Source organism: Octodon degus, unplaced genomic scaffold (assembly GCF_000260255.1).
Source record: "Octodon degus isolate 3935 unplaced genomic scaffold, OctDeg1.0 scaffold00109, whole genome shotgun sequence".
In the NCBI taxonomy this organism is placed as follows: domain Eukaryota; kingdom Metazoa; phylum Chordata; class Mammalia; order Rodentia; family Octodontidae; genus Octodon; species Octodon degus.
This window is the reverse complement of record NW_004524685.1, coordinates 4,185,463-4,199,365: the sequence shown is the minus strand read 5'-3', so window position 1 is coordinate 4,199,365 and position 13,903 is coordinate 4,185,463. Positions and strand designations below refer to the sequence as shown.

At 47.1% G+C, this 13,903-nt stretch overlaps 1 protein-coding gene across 1 annotated transcript; it reads left to right on the top strand.

Moving 5' to 3' along the window:
- Nucleotides 1-9,021: 9,021 nt before the first annotated feature.
- Nucleotides 9,022-11,864, top strand: Cyr61 (cysteine rich angiogenic inducer 61). The gene is made up of 5 exons (XM_004639286.2): nucleotides 9,022-9,232; nucleotides 9,539-9,752; nucleotides 10,103-10,459; nucleotides 10,579-10,787; nucleotides 10,904-11,864. The coding sequence occupies exons 1-5, from the start codon at nucleotides 9,170-9,172 to the stop codon at nucleotides 11,204-11,206; spliced, it is 1,146 nt and encodes a 381-aa protein (XP_004639343.1). The 5' UTR covers nucleotides 9,022-9,169; the 3' UTR covers nucleotides 11,207-11,864.
- The last annotated feature ends 2,039 nt before the right edge of the window (nucleotides 11,865-13,903 follow it).

Here is a 13,903-nt window from a genome sequence, read left to right as displayed (position 1 = left end):
ACAGTGCTAAGGAAAGTGTAAAGGACTAGCTCTATAAAGTCAAGTTAATGGAAAAATTTTTAAAAATAGAAAAAGAACACATGAAGCAATTAGGAGGGTATCACAGAAATGTAGAAAAGTCACAGGTTGTGTAGTCAGATGCTTCTGTGATCTTGGGCAAGTTGTTTAATTTCTTAAAAGCTTTAATTCCCAAGTTTTTTTTTTTTTTTTAATATGTCAAAAAATTCACCTCAGAGCATTCTGTAGAACATCATGTAAGATAATCTAGGAATCATCTGGCTCTTGGAAGGTGCCCTATAAATGTCACTTCCCTTTTCTTTCCTTCTAGAAAGGAACCATAGTCATCAAATGAATAATAGCACCCAAAGATTGGTCTCGATGCATTCTAAAATGCTCCTTAGAAGTTTTCGATGTTTTCTGGTCTTCTGTGAAAATACACATTTTTTTTTCTGCAATCACCAGCTTCAAAGAGAAAATGGATATTAGGGAATAGCTCCCCTAATCTTGTCATTTACCAAAATTTACAAACTAAACAAGATTTACATGTCTGAAGACATGCCTTAGCTGCTCCTTGAACATCACCCCAACACACTATATTATTTATTCACACATCTGCATCTCCCCCTGGTTTCAAGAGCTCCTATGGCAAAATCCAGACATTGTTCCTCTTTGTTTTGTGACCTAGCCTGGTGACTGCCCTAGTTATCATCTCCATTCCATTGAACTGAACCGTTCATCTTTGGGTCTAAAATGCCCTTGTATACATCCTATACTTTATTATTCTCCCAACAGCATTCTCCAGAGCCTCAGAAGTTTGAAGCACTGAAGTGGGGGGGAGGGGAGTCAGTGAGTGAAAAAGAATTAGGATTGTTGGGTACATGTCCCAACTTCCCATGACAAATGTAATGTACTGCAAATATGTATGAATAAAAAAAATTAAACTAAAAAAAAAGATCAAGCATTGAGCCACGTCTTGGTTTTGTCCTTTAGGAATAAATGTTTGAAAATAGCTTTTCCTTTCCTTTGCAAAGTTAAAACTTAGTCAAACAAGAAGGGATAGAAGATTTCAGAGAAATAGAAATACCTGGGACTAATTCCAATTGGGTTATGCTTTTTCTTTATCACCATAACCTGGGGCTCCTCTACACCCACCCCATGCCTCAGGGACACCTTGTGAAAGGCTCACGGGGTGTGACTGGTGGATGCCTGCAGGGCTCTGTGCTTAGTAACCGTGTGGTGAGGGTGACCACAGTCATAGGTCCAGGTAGTGGGAGGTGGCAGTTCTGCCTCAGGTAACAAAATCAATGATGACTAAGTTCACAATAGAGGTATCTCTAAATCTCTGAAATGCTCCTCCTCTGTCCTGACACATCTCTATTTCTATTCACTTTTTTTTTAAAGAGGAAATAAGTACAGGCTCAGGCAAGGGCCCTTTTTCATTATTTAACTCACTCATTATCAAACTGTCATCGATACACTGGGATCTGCAATTACTGAAGACACACGCTAAGGGAAGATCTAGAAAAATACCTACGTGATAGATTCATAGTCAGTCATTTAGGGGAAATGAAGGAGCCGCAGACTGAGTTTTTAAACTTAAAATCAGATTTCAAAGACAACAAATAGTAAGCAAGAAAAGAATGTCCCTGAAAAGAATGGCCTTGGGAATCCTTTCTTCAACTTTAACAGTGAAGGGCACGTATACCAGTTCCTAAGTTTTAGTGAACTTAGTTTATGTATAAAACACTACACATGTTGCTCATCAACATCAGCTGAAACCTTCTATATTAACTATTTAGCCCCTGGTAGACAAACCCCAGGCCCCACAGACTGTCTCAAGTATCCCTATGGCACCCCAATGTCAAGGCCAACCAGCAGTGAGCACAGATCCTCAGGCACAGAATCTGTTTTTGCCTAGCTGACTCTTCTGGGTACACGAGAGCGTTGAGCCTGAGCTAGGGCAATCCCATTCCTCTAAAGATGAAACCGAGGCCCAAAGCTCACCTGGTCAGCACTGGCTGCAGGCAGAGCAGCAATGCCGCACCAGCCACAGCTGTCTGAGTACTTGCTTGGCCTCCCAAGCCCTGGTGTACACCAGAAAACGGGGCTCGATGGATCTTTGCAATCCCTTCATCAGTAAGCTATATATCAGAGAATTTTGCTGATCTTATAAGCAGAATTCCTCTAATCTAGTGACTAGATGATATTCTTTAGAGAGCCAAGCTAGCTCGTCCTATGCTAATTGTAGTAAAAGTTAAGATAATGATGGCATTTAGCAGTAGAAATAATTATAAATTATTAAGCACTTACTATGTGCCAAGTATCATGTTGAGCATTAAACCTCTTATGTTTTATTTCAGTTAATCAGCCCAACTGCCAGAATCCTCCCTTATGCCTAATCCCCATGACCTGCAAAAAGCTGGCGCAAATAAATGGCTTCATTCTCTGTAGGATCTGTGCGCTCATCTCCTCACCCAAATCAAATCCTTTGTAAATTCTGAATGTGGTATGTGTGGTTTGAAGTGGGCAGTTAAGAGACAGGTATCTCCAGAAATAAAAATGCAAGTGGTAGAGATTAATGTTTGATTCCATGGCTGTGGTGCCAAGTCATTTGATAGTAACTTATAATTACTATATTTGATGTTGCTCAACTGTCTCTAAGATGGATTGCAGGGTGGGGTGGGAGAGGTGCCTTCTAGTCTTTTCCAGTGAAATGTTTCTGTGTTATCACATGACAAAAAGTTCTGTAAGGTAAGGGATTTAGAGAGATATGCCTGGCTTCCTGTGGATGGGCGCCAGGTAGAGGAAATAAACAGATAGAGTTCCCATTGGATACAGATGCCCTACAAAAAGTGTTTCCTACCGCGCTGCCAAGGCAATGCTAGCTGCTGCATTTATGCAGGTGGGGAGGAAAGAGAGACTGAGTAAAGTGTTTGGGGACTGGGTAAAGCAGAAAATAAGAAAACACCACATTTTCTGATTCGGCTGATAGGGCATAAACTCCTACAACCAACAGTTTATTGGCAACTCTGATTCTTATGTAAGGTGAAGTCCATCTGACGACTAAATGCGGACCACCGTGCTCTTCCTGGAAAGTTCACAGGTGGCCGGAGGTTACTGGATGCCAGACAGGACAGCTTCGTAGCGACCTGTAGTCTGGCGATCATAGCTGGCATGCTATGGATGTTGTCTTCTTCAGTTTCCTGGGATTAGTCCAGATAGTATTTTAACACTTTAATTGTTAATGTAAAAATTTGAAAAGTTCACATTAAAATCCAGATCTGTGGTATTACTTTCTAAAATGAGAAAGCTTTCTTACATTTTTACCTAACAGCTACTCAGTCCTTCAAAGATGGTCCTCACTGGCGCTGGGGAGATGGCTCAGGAGAATAAGTGCTTCTCTGGCAAGCACAAGGGCCTGAGTTCAATCCCAGGTTCGGAAAAAAAAAAAAAAAATCAGTACAAAGATGGTCCTCACTGTTCTCATGGTTCTCAGTACTTGAGGTCAATATCAACTGGTACTAATTCTTAGGTGTAACATTTGGCTACCTGACTGCATCTTGCAAGGATGAAGCTGGGACAATACCATTATTAGATCCCTCACCACTGCCTATAGGCAAAGTTCCAAGGCTATGATAGGCAAGCTCATGTACATAAAGTCCCAGCTAATCTCTCTTGTTTGTTGTCCATGCCTAGCTAGGTGTGGTGTGGTGGTGTACTTCTGTAATCCCACTACTCTGGAAACTAAGGCAGGAGGATTGCTGAAACTCTGAGGCTAGCCTGGGCTATGCAATGAATTCCAGGCCAACCTGAACTACAAAGTGAGATCTGTCTAAAAAAAAAAAAAGAAAGCACAACAAAATGAATCACACAGTCTAGCCACAGTAGATAGTTGTCATGTATAGCTAAGGCTCTGTTCTGTCTGTCCCAAATGTCCTGCCTTGCTATCAACTCTTGCTCACCCTCTTATACCCAATTTAGTAGTCCAAGCCTAAACGCTCAGGCAATGAAGCCTGTTCACAGTACCAAATAACTTTGACAGAATCCCCTAGGGGAAGTTCAGTATTAATGTCCCCCTTTTTTATGTCACCAGTGCCACGATAATCATGAATAAACCTAAGGTTCAACAAATAAAGAATGTGTCCTTCAATTACGTGGGTAATCGTACTCATAAATATAGCTGAGAGGAAAAACAAGTTAAAAGCATTCTTGCTCCTTGAGAAACTCTTAGATTGGCCGACCACGGAATAAATGATATTGAAATTTTAACTTCATAGCAAATGTAGGTAGTTCCCATCAGGCCAAGCCTTACTCTAGAAGTGGGGACGGCCTGAGCAACGTGGTTTATGAGGTGTTAGAAGAACACTGTGCATCTTAAATATCTTCCCCAACAACCTGCCAAGGTGCCTAAAATCCACTTACTTATACTAACCCCGTTTTATGTTCAAGTGCAAATCCTGTTCCCTCTCTTCCCTAAGAACCAGTTCATTGGGCAAATTCCCAGGGTGTAGCAGTTTCTCATAAACAAAGAGAAAGCTCCAAAAGATAGACAGGACAAGCATGTTTAACGTAAAAGATAAGAGAGCAGGCCATGTAGCTCAGTGGTTAAGCACAAGACCTGGGTCCAAACCCAGTTCTGCTGCCTGCTAGGTGGGTGAATGCTGGCTCCTCACTAACTTCTGTTCTTCCATCTTCATAGGGATAGCAAAGGAGGACACAGGCAAGAGGATCTCCTTCAGTGGGGCAGTGGACAATTACAAGAATCGGTATGCAACAGGCACTCCAAACAGTGCCCCCCCCCCCCCGCCAAAGTGAACCACATCAAAGTAATCTTGTCACTAGTAGGAAAGGATGACTTGATATTTAGTGCAGAAAGGGACTGCTCGATGTTACAACCTGCGGCCTCTCTTCCTAATTTACCGATGAAGCATACAGGAGGTCCACAGGGCCCGGGCAGCTGGCCCAAAGCTGCGGGGCGCTTCCTGAGGCGAAGCAGAGGAAGAACGGGTTGTGGGAGAAGGGAAACTGCCAGCCCTAGCGCGTCTTTCTGGGGGACAATGGAGCCCTTGAGGGCTTTCCCCCAAAGGATGTTCCATGCCCCCGCTGGGTTGCTCTGTGTCTGCGCAAACGCCCCCTTACGCCAACGCCCCACACCCTTGCCCTGGGCGTACCCCCAAATCTGGCGGGGCGCTGCAACACGCTGCCCCGCTGGGAGGACGTGTCAACCGCGGGGTGGACGGGAAAAGTGACACAATCGGGCAGCGGCGCTCTGAGCGCCAGCCTCCCACGCAGCCCGGGCCGCCTCTGGCCCCTCGAGGGTGCGGGTCGGGGTCGCACTGCTGCTCGTCCCCGGGCTGCCCGCGACACCGCGGTCCCTTGAGCCTCGACCGGGCTCGCCTGGGGTACTTTTCAGGAAAGCTGCCACCAGGCCGGCTCCCAGGGCTTCCGCCGCCCCCCGGAGCTGGATGACGGAGTCCTGAAAGACTTTCACCAAATATGGGCCGTGGCTGGAAGCGTCCTGTGCCGCGGCCGCCGGAAACCTCGTGTCCTGCCAGCTGGGGGACCCGGGAGCCGGCGGGCGCGCGGGGGGGCGGGGGGGCTGGCGGCCGGCAGGGGGCGGCGGCGGCCGAGGTCCCAAACCCGGAGCCAGCGCGCGGCCTCCCCGGCGCGGACCCTGACGCTACCTCCGCAGGGACCCGCAGCAGGCCCGGCCCGGCCTGAGCGTCTGTCCCCAGGTTCCAGCCGCCACCATAATCCCGGTTTCCTTTGACTACACAGGCGATCGAGCACGATGGGGAGCTTTAAAGCTGGTCTCAGTAGACACCATAAACTGTTGTATTACAGTGGCTGTAAAAAGCGCAGTTGTGAGATGGTGTGCAGGCAAGTATCTCATTAGGAGCACACGCACACGGCTATTAGAGTCGTTCCTGTCGCTCCGGGCAGTTGTTCTCAAAGTGTGATCCGCAGAGCAGCAACATCGCCACCACTTAGGGGTGCTTGTTAAAATGTCACCGGAGAGAAGCTCTGAGGTTGGGCCTGGCGATCTGTCTCTCAGCCGGCCCTCCGAGTGCTTCTGATGTACGCTGAAGGTGAAGAAGCCCTGGACTAGGGCTAGGAAACCGGGACCGCCGGGTTTAGCGTTATGATTATTCTTAGTTGCTGCCAGGCACTGACCCCTCCTTGGGGTAATCCAGAATTCACTGGCAGCTGCGAAGGAACGATTTCCCGTCGCCCAGGCCAAAGCCCAGGAGCTGCAGAGGACGAGCAGTCCCTTCTCTGTGGCTTCTAGCCCAAGGAAACAAGTCGGCCCGTTATTCCCTCCTGGGGCATCCGCGTGGAGAGGAGTGGGAGGAGAAAGACAGCAAAAGATCCGTGCGGAATCAGGGCCCAAGCCACACTTACCAGTCACATTTGCACATTTTCTCACTTATCTGTCAATGTAAATGGATCTCCACCTCTTAGCAAGCCGAGAAGGCAACAGGCCAGTCTGGGATTTTGGGATTGTCGTTGGGTAGGATGTGAGGAGCCGCTGTTCCTCTTGCTTGATGTCGTGTACGAGCAGGACATCCCATGTGGAAAGGCTGTGCACACAGGTTACACCAGTCTCACCCGCTCCTCTACCTCAGGGCCCTGCGGTGCCAGCTTCCAACCCCATCCCACTACACACCCCCTGCTTTAAGCGGGCGGCTGATGGCGAGGTTCTCCCAGTTTCTCCTCTGGGGAAAACTCATTTTCAAAGATTCCCCAGTTTAAGCCCAGAAACAAAACCCACACACCCATGTCACAAAACTTTAATCTGATTTTTCAATGAATCTCTGGAATGGTGTGTGTCTGTGTGTGCGCGCGCGTGCACGCGTCCGTGTTTGAACGTGGTACAGCAAACTCGCTCTCTTTGTCACTTCCCCATCCCATAAAGGAACAAGATATATAATGGCCAATTGGATCATCCAGTGTAATTTTATTTTAAATCGTGATAGACGGATTGCATGAAAAACAAGGAATTCCAAAGAATTTCCTGCTCTGGGAACAGAAGTTAAGTCTATATTTAACAACATTTGAAACTGTCAAGAATGCTTTGTGGTTGGATAACAGAGGCAGAAAAATGTTAAAAACGCAGGCTACTGCTATACCCAAATATGGAAATATTGTTACGTCTGGTGTCTGATTCACCATCTGGAAATACTTACAACCATGAAGTCAAATAGAAAAGACGCCACAACAGAAGCCAGGAACCCTCCTCTCCATTCTTTCTCCACCACCCCCTCCCACCCTATATTGCGCCTCCTCCTTCCCCTCCCCCTCTTTAAGAAAGAAACAATGCAATGCTAAGACAGGGGGAAAAAGTTTCTAATTAATAATTGATGGATTGACTTGCAGTGGGAGGCAGGGTTCAGACATTTCTCCCTTTATTTGCATAACACCTGACAGCCCATTGTCTCGAAAAGTCCCCACCTCCAGAGAGCCTCGGATCCTACGCCCTCTGGCAAATACCTCTTGGACTTATGAAAGGGCACTTTTGAATGAATGAATTTAACTCTTTCCTGTACCAGTTCTCCTTGGAGTGTGAACCATTCACAGAAAAGTTAACACTGAAGGCCCTTTTAAGCAAGACTGGCTAAACTGTGAAGACTCAAACAGCCTTAAATATTTTTACAGTCCTTATCTTAGAGAATATGCAAGGGGGGGGCTGACATAATTTTTTAATTTAAATCACATAAGATAGTTTTTGAAACTTTCAGGGAAAGTTCATCAGTCATGCTAATGGTACTGGTGATGTTCACGTAATTTGCTTATGAGAGTGCTTATGTGTGACTTGTGGGTAGAAAAAGTCTTTAAAAATCTGTTAATAGTTTTATTACACGGTTACAGTCTAAATCCCTAGTTTCTCTACTTGGAGAGCAAGGCATTGAGATTCACTTGATATGGAAAGCTTCCAAGTGGTCCCAAGGAAAACAGTTAAGAGATCCTTTCAGCTTTAAGGAGTCTACTCTTTTTCAGAGATGCACCGGGCACGGTGGTACTGCTGGAGTCTGCTTTGGCCTGGCGATATTCACAGGTGATGATTCCGAGCCAAATCGCTCCACGGTGGTCCCCTCGACTCTTGGCTGGCGCTCAGTTCCCATCGCAGCCTGCCCGCCGAGGGAGGCAGGGAGGGCTTACCCCGACTCCCGCATCCGTGAGGAAGTTGAAGTCAGCCTCCCGGAGAACTCCCAGTGTTCGTTTCCTCTTGGACTTCCAGCCCAGGCAGTGGGCTGGAACTAAAGTGGGAACCTCCAAAAACAAACAAGTACAACATACCAAAAAGAGAAAGGGGACGGCGGGGGGGGGGGGGGGAAGACCTCTGCCTGGGAATTTGCCAGAGGAAGAGGGAAGCTGACCCCCCCTTTCTCATTCATAAATGCCACTGTGGGTATTAATTTGCAATACACTTAACTTGGCTAATAAACATGCCGAAGTTTTGGGACTTGACCCGAACATGCCTGTTTGAAGTCCACAAATAGATTCCTGGCTCCTAGACACGTTCCCTCTCCCCGTGGACTTTCTGCATAGATAACCTGACTCTCACCTTGGTCGTAAACAAGCACAGTGCTGTGCTCCACGCTTTCCCGGGTGAGGGCTTCCGTGGCTGTCCATCCACAGGGCATCACCCAACAAAACGACTTTTATTCTTCCCTCTCAGGCCCTCCCACCCTCTCAGTCCAGGCAAAGTTCTAAACTGCACCCCGCAGCCCCCAAACCGCACCGCCAGGGCCCTTCCATCACCATCACAAACATCACGCCCAAAAGATTCCTCCGCAGTGGAAGTCGTTATTTAAATGGAAAAACGGACTGTTTTCTTGATGGGTCCCGTCAGCCCCCCATGCCCCCCCTTCCCCAAAGGTGCAATGGAGCCAGGGGAGGCACTTGGCAGCAGCCCGCGCCAACCAACATTCCTGAGATGTTTGAGAATTCTGGAACGCGCAGACAGAGCCGACGTCACTGCAACACGCGGCGCCGCGGCTGGCCGGTATAAAAGGCGGGCTCTGAGCGCCTGGGCAGACCGCGAGCGAGAGCGCCCCCGAGCAGCGCCAGCACCCTCCGCGCCTTGCCGCCAGGCCCTCGAGAGAAGGACGCCCTCCGGAGACCCGGTCTCGCCTGCCCGCCCGCCCGGCTTCTCCTGCGCGCCACCATGCACCCCCGCACAGCCCGGGCGCTCGCTGTCGCCGTCACCCTTCTCCACTTGGTCAGGCTGGTGAGTTGGACTCGCTCGCGCCACTGCTTGCCCGTCCGCTGTCCCATCCCGTTCCCGCGTAGCAGATTTTCCCAAGGCAGTAAAAGCTAGACAGAAAAGTTTGGTGGCGTCTGGAGGTAGCTGTTTCTTTAAGCCCCCTGAGGACGTGTCAGGGGGCCTCAGTGCGCGCAGCGGCCGGGAGGCTGGAGCTGGCTGGCTAGGGGTCAGAGGTTCCCAGTCCACAAAAACGGAGCCCCCGGCCCCTCTCGGGCAGTCCCCGCGCCCCTCCTGCGCACCGCATCTCACCGCCTCCTCTCCCGCTCGCAGGCGCTCTCCACCTGCCCCGCCGCCTGCCACTGCCCCCTGGAGGCACCCAAGTGCGCCCCTGGAGTCGGGCTGGTTCGAGACGGCTGCGGCTGCTGCAAGGTCTGCGCCAAGCAGCTCAACGAAGACTGCAGCAAAACGCAGCCCTGCGACCACACCAAGGGGCTGGAATGCAATTTCGGCGCCAGCTCCACCGCTCCGAAGGGGATCTGCAGAGGTAAGACGCTTGTGGTTTGGCCCCTTTAAAAAAATAATAGTCCCCATAGTCCAGAAGTTTAGTAATTTTGAGACCATGTATGGTGATGCTTTGTTGTTGGTAGCTTGGCAGAAAGGCACATGATTTCAGCAGTCTGGAATGCAATTCAGTGTGTCTGGGCCCAACGAAAAGCGCATACGGAAAAGTGATTCCTGACTAACTTATTGTTCTGATCTGCAGTCTCTGAGGAATTGTAGGGAACTTTACCATAAATTGAATTTAACAGCAGAAAATATGTATGAGTTTCAGGTCACGGCTGGGGTTCTTAAATTAATCTCTCTCTCCCTTTTTCTTTCTGGTGATCTTTCCAGCTCAGTCAGAGGGCAGACCCTGCGAGTATAACTCCAGAATCTACCAGAACGGGGAGAGCTTCCAGCCCAACTGCAAACATCAGTGTACTTGCATTGATGGCGCCGTAGGCTGCATTCCTCTGTGTCCTCAAGAGCTCTCTCTTCCCAACCTGGGCTGTCCCAACCCCCGGCTGGTCAAAGTCACCGGGCAGTGCTGTGAGGAGTGGGTCTGTGACGAGGATGGTGTCAAGGATTCCATGGATGACCAGGACGACCTTCTTGGCAAGAGCCTGGGATTCGATGCTTCCGAGGTGGAGTTAACGAGAAACAATGAACTGATTGCGTTTGGAAAAGGCAGCTCACTGAAGCGGCTCCCAGGTAAGTGGAGACTGAGTCCTTAAATCGCTCTCCTAAGATGCATTCCTAGTCTGAAACTCAATGGAGATGAACGTGTCTGTGAGCCTGCCTCTGAGAAGTCTTGCGTTGTATCTCTCTAGTCTTTGGCATGGACCCGCGAATCCTTTACAACCCTCTGCATGGCCAGAAGTGTATCGTTCAAACAACTTCATGGTCCCAGTGCTCAAAGACCTGTGGAACTGGTATCTCCACACGCGTTACCAATGACAACCCTGAATGCCGCCTGGTGAAAGAAACCCGGATTTGTGAAGTGCGGCCCTGTGGACAGCCGGTGTACAGCAGCCTCAAAGTAAGTTCTTTCAGGGACCGGAAGCTTCCCTGGCAGGTGGGTGGGATGTGACCCTCTCTTGCAGGAAATGGAAGTAGCATCCCTGACTTACTAACCCCCCCCCCCTTGTCTTACAGAAGGGCAAGAAATGCAGCAAGACCAAGAAATCCCCTGAACCTGTAAGGTTTACCTATGCTGGATGTTCGAGTGTCAAAAAATACCGACCCAAGTATTGCGGCTCCTGCGTGGACGGCCGGTGCTGCACGCCCCAGCAGACGAGAACTGTCAAGATGCGCTTCCGCTGCGAAGATGGGGAGATGTTTTCCAAGAATGTCATGATGATCCAGTCCTGCAGATGCAACTATAACTGCCCGCATGCCAATGAAGCAGCCTTTCCTTTCTACAGGCTATTTAATGACATTCACAAATTTAGGGACTAAATGCTACCTGGGTTTCCCACGCTAGTGGACAAAGGAGAGAGCAGTCTTTGAGAACCCCTGAGATGGGTGGGGGCAGTGTGGGTGGAGGGACTCAGTGTAGGAGGGATGTAGCACTCATTATTGAGTGGCAGTAAGGTGTTTGGAAACTGCGAGGGGGTGGTGCGGATGGGCACTGATGCAGCCGTGTTCGGCAAATACTTTGCTTCATAGTACTGGAGCACATGTTACTGCTTCATTTTGGAGCTTGTGGTATGGATGACGTTCTGTTTTCTGTTTGTAAATTATTTGCTAAGTGTATTTTTCCTCTAGGCTTTTTTTTTTTTTTTCTCTTGGTCCTACAGTTGTAATAGAGATAATAAGATTAGTTGGACAATGAAAGCTTTCATTTGTCCTTGGACAAGAAGTACATGGTAAGGTCTTCCATCCCTTCCTGCGGGGGATGCTCCATGAGTGTCCTTTAGAGGCAGCTACCTGCACTCTAAACTGCAAACAGAAATCAGGTGTTTTAAGACTGAATGTTTTTATTTATCAAAGTGTAGCTTTTGGGAAGGGAGGGGAAATGTAATACTGGAATAATTTGTAAATGATTTTAATTTTATATTCAGTGAAAAGAATTTATTTATGGAATTAATCATTTAATAAAGAAATATTTACCTAACAGCAGAGTGTGTGCTATTATTGGGAACAGTCTAGCTCATGTATTCTCAGTCATTCAAATACAGTTTACAGTGTGCCAGGAATGATTTGAAGTGCCTCATTGGAATATGATAGGGAACTAACCTACAAAAGAAAATAGGACAATGACTCATTGCAAATCTTTGAAAGAGAAACTATGCATAAATCTTTGAGAAATATATATTCAACATAGAATAGGCCTTGCAGAACACAAGAAGGAATCTGAAGCTAAATTTATGAATTTTTAAAACTTTATTTGTATAAAAGTCAGACCCTAAGGGGCTCCATCCTTCTATGAGATTAGTATGGCACAGTACAGCTCAGAGGGCAGCATTTTAAGTATCAAATGATTGTGTTGTCACTGTAATGAGGCAAGAGAAACCCTTGCATGAAAACAGCCCACATCAGATCCACAGGCCACATTGAGTATGGTTGAATGCTTTTTTTTTTGTAATTGTATTTTTCCAACACTATTTCTGCAAATGAAAGTAGCTACTTAAAACTTCGTTCTTGATTGGTAGTAGAAAAAAAAATCTGCAATCTATGGGAATCAGTTTGTTTTCAATAAATGAGCTTGAAGCACTGTCTTGTGTTAATCCTAATAAGATGGTGATTAGGTAAACATGCTGTTAAAAGCGAAGGAACGCAAGGAATTTCAAGTACTCTTCAATAGCAGGAGGGCCAAGCTCTCCCTTCCCCCTTTCCTTTTTATATTATACATTATTTTGATGGGACAGGGAGCAGTCGAGCTGGCTATCCAGAAAGTCAAAGGCTAGAAGCAGAGCAGTCAAAAAAGAAAACGACCTGAATCGGGTCTAACAGAGGTGCTGAAGGCGGTGTCGATGTTCGTGAAAATGTTGTTCGCCTGTGTCAGGAAAATCTACATCTTTAGAAAGCGCTGACAATAAGCCACTTACAGAGAGAAGTTTTCCTTTTATCCTCCTCAGTCTTGACCCCTGTTCAAATCGATAGTGAAATATTTCAATCTGTACTTCGTTAAGAAAGAACTTGAATTTTTAGGCAGGAGAGAAAGTGCTTCATGAAGCAGGAACGAGGACAGGTCCTGGGATTCTGTGAGAGATTTTTTTCAAAATAAAAAATTAATATTGGTGCAAAGTTAATATTGATGCTTCCCCCAAAGACCTCACAGAGGCGCAGTGCTTGAATGTGTGATTTAGAGCCTTAAGAAATATGTGAGGGCTAATGTAAACACGCTAGAATAATCTATGGTTTAAACACTGAGTTTGGTAGCGTTTTGCCTGAAATAATACAACTTACACCTTCTGAGAATAGTCAGTTTTTCTGGTCTGAGGCATTGAAATTTTAAGGTATTTGGGATTTAAACACCACGTGGCCCAGTGTTGGATGCAGTTAAACTTGTGAGTGCAATTGTGAAATGTTAACAGGTGTAAGGTTTCGTGGTGCAGTCTTGCTGAGCAGACACCAAAATCCATGGGCAAGCTTTCCGTATTCCCAAGTACCAGCCTCAAGGCAGTGTCTTCCGACACTAGGGTCAATAAATTGTTTTTTAACAGAGTTCAAGAAGAAATATTTTATATATCCTCTAATGGTGTAGGGAGGTAATATTTTTTGAACAAGCTCAACTCTGAAACAAAACGTAGCATGAGAAAACATGGGAACTTTGGGTCCTTAATCGTATCCCAGCAAATGCAATAAAGGTGCTGTGCAAGTACCAGTCCTGTGTCTAGTAAAAGTGTTCAATTTGTATAAATAGAAGGTGAATAAAAGCAAATTGTGCTCATTTTATTTGGCTATAGAAAACACTAAGAAATTAAACTGGGCATGGTAGTGCATGCCTGTCACCCCTTGGGTGAGGCAGAAAGGCAAAAGAATCTTGAATTCAACACCAGCCTGGACTACACAGTGAGGCATTGTCTCAAAGAACCAAAAACAAAAAAAGGAAGGGGAAGAAAGAAAACACTGAGGAGGGGGCTAGGGAGATAGCTCAATGGCATAAGTGCCTCCCTGCCAAACACAAGGTCAGGAGTTTGATCCTTGGTA